We start from the raw sequence: 6270 nt of genomic DNA on the forward strand, positions 1-6270 counted from the left end.
ATATTTATGTTTCCAGAATTTCCTGCTTAGCATTCCTAATTGTTTTACTAATAAACCTCCCTGCCGCCACCAAAATGACAGAGAACAATGGAATGAGTACAACAGCGATGGAGAACAGTGTGTGTCTGAAAGATGCTACACCCACATTTTACAGGCATCTGGTATTGCTATTTGATTGCATTTCTGTACAATGTATTTCTATCTTTTGCAATAGCCGCTTTTCCTGGAAGAAGATGCTGCCTTGCCTTTTAGCATCTCATCCCAAAGTGAAAGAACAATGCTCATTGTCTGCAGAGGACTTGGACAACACGCCTCCCCCCACACATAAACGAATATCCAGTTTAAATGCCTGAGAGTTGTCAACGAGAACAAGATGTCATATTTGCTTTGTCCCTGTACAATATTTGCCGCTCTATCACATACTGCCCAACATGCTTTTCACAGAAATGATTCATATGGCAATTATGAACTGATTGGTTGCCATTAGGCAAGTAGTCAGGGAATCCTATCTCAATTGTGTTACAAGTCACAGAGCACATTAGCTTTTGTGAGGCAGGAATGTCTTGAATACATGCACCTCTGAACCGTCTGGTTGTCATTAAGCAAGTAGTCAAGGCATCCTATTTCAACTGTGTTATAAGTAAGAGCACAACATTAGCTTTTGTGAGGCAGGAATATCCTGAGTAGATGTGTACCTCTGAATTGCCATTAGGCAAGTAGCTGAGGGCATCCTCTTTCAATGGTATTATCAGACCCAAAACACAGCATGACCTTTGGTGAGGCAGAAATATCTGGAGTGTGTGTGTGTGTGTGTGTGTGTACACATACACAGAGAGAGAGGGTGTCCCAAAAGTTGTCATACATAAGGAAAATGAGAAGCTGTTGCTAAATGTACCTTTATTTACAAAAACATCAATTGCAAAATATTTACTATATATGTGTGTGTGCGTGCGTGTGTGTGTGTGTGTTGGCCACCCCTCTTCTATACACAAAAAGTCAAAATATTCAAAAATATAAAGTGTAATATAAAATATGAGTTTGTGCATTTTCCCCCTATGTATGGAGACTTTTGGGACAGCCTGTATGTATTTGTGTGTGTGTGTGTGTGTGTGTTTATATATATGTGTGTGTGTGTATATGTGTGTGTGTGTGTATATATATATATATATATAGGGGGTGCTGTGGTGTTTAGTTTGAATATGTGTGTTTTATGGATTTTAACTAATTTTTTTAAAAAAATACCAATTCTGTTTTAATGTTTGTATATTTGTAGGTTTTAAATTGCATTGAAAAGGTTTTTAATGTAAGCCACTTTGTGTCTCCTTGTGAAGAGAAAAAGTGGATTATAGATAAACATAACAATAATGTGAGTGTGTGTGTGTGTGTGTGTGTGTACAGTTTTGAAAGTGCATCAAATATCATTGAATGCTTTTAACTGTGAATCTTTTAATACTGTTGATATTTCATTCTGTTTAACTATTTGTATAGTTTAAAGGCTGTGCTGATGTTTTTATGTTAAGCTGCTTTGCATCCACTTCAGGAGAGATAAAGTGGGGTATAAATAAATATATTAATAATAGCAATATGTGTGTGTGTGTGTGTGTGTGTGTATATATATATAGTATATATATATATATAAGTAAAGGTTTCCCCTTGACATTAAGTCTAGCCGTGTCCGACTCTTAGTGGTGATGCTCATCTCCATTTCTAAGCTGAAGAGTCGGAGGTGTCCATAGACACCTCCAAGGTCATGTGGCCAGCATGACTGGATGGAGGGCTGTTACCTTCCTGCCAGAGGGGTGTCTATTGATCTATGCACATGTGCATGTTTTTAACTGCTAGATTGGCAGAAGCTGGGGCTAACTGCAGGAGCTCACCTGACTCCCCAGATTCGAACCACTGAACTTTTGGTCAACAGGTTCAGCAGCTCAGAGGTTTAACCTGCTGTGCCACCAGGGCTCCTTTAAACACACTCAAGAATGCATCTCATCCCAAGTGCAGGACGAATAATGCCCCCCTCTCTCCCTAGATAGATAGATAGAGATATGTATCCCACCTCTATCTGTGCGTGTGTACTTACATATGTGGCTGTTTTGTTTTGTAATTCTACCTGACTAATGTGTAATTTTGTTGCTTGATGTGCAATACAATAAAGTTATCCTATGTGTTTATATTCAAGCAAAAAACCCTATACAGAGATAGGTAGGTAGATAGATAGATAGATAGGGGGCCTTTCCACACAGCCAAAATATCAGGGCAGAATAATAATAATAATGGATTGTTGTGAGTTTTCTGGGCTGTATGGCCATGTTCCAGAAGCATTCTCTCCTGACATTTCACCTGCATCTATGGCAGGCATCCTCAGATTTCCAGTTATTCTGGCCATGAAAGCATTTGATAATACAATAATAATAATAATAATAATAATAATAATAATAAATATTTATTTATATCCCGCTTTTCTCCCTCAGGGGATCCAAAGCGGTTTACAACACATTAAAATAATGTAAACAGCAATTCAAATACATCAAGGATAAGTACATAATGTCATAAAATAGACAGTTTAAAATAATAATAATAATAATAATAATAATAATAATATACATTTATTTCTTTGTGGCACAATTATCTGCTTTGAACTGGAATATCTGAGTGGATCATCCACAACATTTGCTTTGAACTGGAATATCTGAGTGGATAATCCACAATATTTGCTTTGAACTGGAATATCTGAATTGATAATCTACAATATTTGCTTTGAACTGGAATATCTGAGTGGGTAATCCACAAATATTTGCTTTGAACTGGTATATCTTAGTGGATCATCTACAATTATCTGCTTTAAACTGGAATATGTGAGTTGATAACCCACAATATTTGCTTTTGAACTGGAATATCTGAGTGGATAATCCACAATATTTGCTGTGAACTGGAATATCTGAGTTGATAACCCACAATTATCTGTTTTGAACTGGAATATCTGAGTGGGTAGTTCACAATATTTGCTGTGAACTGGAATATCTGACTGGATAACCCACAATATTTGCTGTGAACTGGAATATCTGAGTGGATAACCCACAATTATCTGCTTTCAACTGGAATATCTGAGTGGATAAATCCACAACAACTGGAATATTTGAGTGAGTAAGCCACAATATTTGCTTTGAACTGGAATATCTGAGCAGATCATCCACAATTATCTGCTTTGAACTGGAATATCTGAGTGGATAAATCCACAATGTATCTGAGTGGATAAATCCACAACAACTGGAATATCTGAGTGGGTAATCCACAATATTTGCTTTGAACTGGAATATCTGAGATCACCCACAATTATCTGCTTTGAACTGGAATATCTGAGTGGATCACCCACAATTATCTGATTTCAAATGGGATATCTGAGTCCACACTGCCATAGATCCCAGTTCCATGCAGACAATGTGGGGGTTTTTAGTCAGCTGTGTGGAAAGAAGGGGCTATAGATCCACACACACACACCTCCTCCTCCCCTCCCCTCATCTCCCTCCCTTGTCTGCAGCCTGACAGAAAGGCAAATGCCTTTGACAAGCTTGCATTTCATTCACAAGGGGGGAAATGAAGGGCTTTCCTCACGATTCCAAGTGAGGGAAAGGGAGGGTGGCTGCTTCTGTTTCTTTCTTTCCCTCCCTATAAGCACATCCTCCCCCCCCCCCCTACACACACACAAACACACCCCTACACAGAGAGAGAGAGAGAGTTCAATGTCCTCCTCCTCCTCCCTCTCTTCTTCTTACCTCGACTTCCTTGCTCTTCTCTTTGTTCCTTCCCTGGGAACTTCTCCTCCCATTGCCGGCCGGGACGACCGAGATCCGTTGGAGGGGCATCTCGGAGACGGAGGCAGGTTGGCGGCCCCTGATTGGACGCCGGAGAGGTGACAACGACGACGACGAGGTCTGTTTTTTCCCCCTTCAGGAGCCCACCTGAGCCAGGGACATTTGGCGCGCCTTGGCTTCCCCTTCTCTCTCCCTCTCTCTGCAAGAGGCTGAGGGAGGGTCTTCTTCCAAGCAGCGCCCTCCTCCTCCTCCTCCTCCTCCTCCTCTTTCCCTTCACAATTCTTCACATCCAGTACAATAATCACAACACAGGAAAATAGAGTCCCAACTCTTGTCACAGCCTCTTCCTTTCTGCCTTGAGCATTGTGGGAGACAACAACAAACTCAAATTACCTCATGAACTGTCATGGAAACCGAAAGACAGGCCTTGGGTTTTCCTTTCAGGGCTCTTCCATGCCTGCGCCTCTTCCTCCTCCTCCTCCTCCTCCTCTGTCTGTCCCCTCAGCCCAAACCCCGGCTCCCAAAAGGCGCGCAAAGGCGGCTTAGCGGCGTCCTATTTCGGAGCCAAATCTCCTTCCTCCTCCTCCTCCTCCTCCTCCTGGGCCAACTCCGCTCGCCAACGCCGGTGCCCTTCAGGCGCTTCCCGGCTTAATCTGCTTAGGTTCCGAAGGGAGGCAGCTGCTTTCTTCAGCGAGAAGGAAGAATCATATTTTTAAAAAGGCCAGCGGTGGAGGGAGGGTGGGGAAGCAAGGAAAACCAAGGCAATGGCGGCAAAGCGGGACCCAACCGGGCAAAATTATTGTTAGTATTAGTATTTTAACTCCTCCTTGGCCTCTTCAGCATCGTGTTTGGGAAGCGCGCGCGCTCGTCACGCACGGGCGCCCCCTGGAGGTGCTTTCGCAGTGGGCAAAGTGGAGCCTGGGCGGGCAGCTCGTCTTCCTCCCTCACACTAGAGAGATAAAGATCCACTTAAAAACCTGTTTCTGTCTCCTGCAGAATTCTGGAGTTTGTAGTTTAGTGTGGCTGTTAAAGGTTCCTTTCTAAACTACAAACCCCAGAATTCTACAGGAGGCAGAAACAGAATTTTGAGTGGATTTTTTTTCTCTAGTGTGATGAGGGCAAGAGGCGGCCCTAGGTAATTTTCAACTGTAAGCGAACAGTATTTGGACGCTCCCCCACTCCCAACCCAATAACTGATATATATTTTTTGTTTGTCGTGGGAGTTTTGTGTGCCATATTTGGTTCAATTCCATCATTGGTGGAGTTCAGAATGCTCTTTGATTGTTGGTGAACTATACATCCCAGTAACTACAACTCGCATATGTCAAGGTCTATTTCCCCCCAAGAGCGCCTCAAGAGCGCCCCTGGGCAAAATCAACTATACTGCAAATGCTTACTTTTCGTAATGGGTTGAGCTGCCCCTACGGCGACAATAGAATTGAACCAAACTTGGCACACAGAACCCTATGACCAACAGAAAATACTGGGTTTGGTGGGCATTGGCCTTGAGTTTTGGACTTGTAGTTCACCTATATCCAGAGAGCATTGTGGACTCAAACAATAATAGATCTGGACCAAACTTGACTTGGATACTCAATATGCTCAAATGTGGATACTGGTGGAGTTCAGGGGAAATAGACCTTGACATTTGGGAGCTGTAGTTGCTGGGATTTATAGTTCATCTACAATAAAAAGAGCATTCTGTACCCCAACAATGATAGAATTGGGCCAAACCTCCCACACAGAAACCCCCTTGAGAGCCACAGCAACGCATGGCAGGGGATAGCTAGTAATAAATAAGTCTTACCTATATAAATAAAAATGTAATGTTCGTTTGTGGGATTAACATAACTCAAAAACCACTGGATGAATTGACACCAAATTTGGACACAAGACACCTAACAACCCAATGTATGTCCTTCACTCAAAAAATTGATTTTGTCATTTGGGAGTTGTAGTTGCTGGGATTTATAGTTCACCAACAATCAAAGAGCACTCTGAACCCCACCAATGATGGAATGGAACCAAACTTGGCACACAGTTCTCCCATGACCAACAGAAAATACTGGAAAGGTTTGGTGGGCAGTATCCTTTGGTTTTGGAGTTGTAGTTCACCTATATCCAGAGATCACTGTGGACTCAAACAATGATGGATCTGGACCAAACTCTACACAAATACTCAATATACCAAATGTGAACACTGGTGGAGCATAGGGAAAATAGAATCTTGACATTTGGGAGTTGTAGTTGCTGCGATTTATAGTTCACCTACAATCACAGAGCATTCTGTACCCCACCAACAGTAGAATTGGGCCAAACTTCCCACACAGAACCCCCATGACCAACAGAAAATACTGTCTTTTCTGATGGTCTTTGGTGACCCCTCTGACACCCCATCGGGATCCCCCAAGGGATCCTGACCCCCAGGTTGAGAAACACTGCACTTAAAATCCTGTTT

At 42.3% G+C, this 6270-nt stretch overlaps 1 protein-coding gene across 3 annotated transcripts in view; it reads right to left on the bottom strand.

The window, feature by feature from the left end:
• MARCHF1 (membrane associated ring-CH-type finger 1) overlaps nt 1-4681 on the bottom strand; it is a 134295-nt gene extending 129614 nt beyond the window's left edge. For 2 of the 3 annotated variants that reach the window (XM_060778752.2, XM_060778750.2), the window contains exon 1: nt 3774-3856. Coding sequence is in view for 1 of the 3 variants with exons in the window: in XM_060778751.2 (XP_060634734.2) it covers nt 3774-3863 (90 nt within the window). In the remaining 2 variants the exon portion in view is untranslated. Of the gene's footprint in view, nt 1-3773 lie in introns of all 3 variants that reach the window. The other variant, XM_060778751.2, reaches the window with a different exon arrangement.
• Nucleotides 4682-6270: the final 1589 nt, after the last annotated feature.

The sequence above is a fragment of the Anolis sagrei genome, chromosome 5, assembly GCF_037176765.1.
Source record: "Anolis sagrei isolate rAnoSag1 chromosome 5, rAnoSag1.mat, whole genome shotgun sequence".
Classification (NCBI taxonomy): Eukaryota; Metazoa; Chordata; class Lepidosauria; order Squamata; family Dactyloidae; genus Anolis; species Anolis sagrei.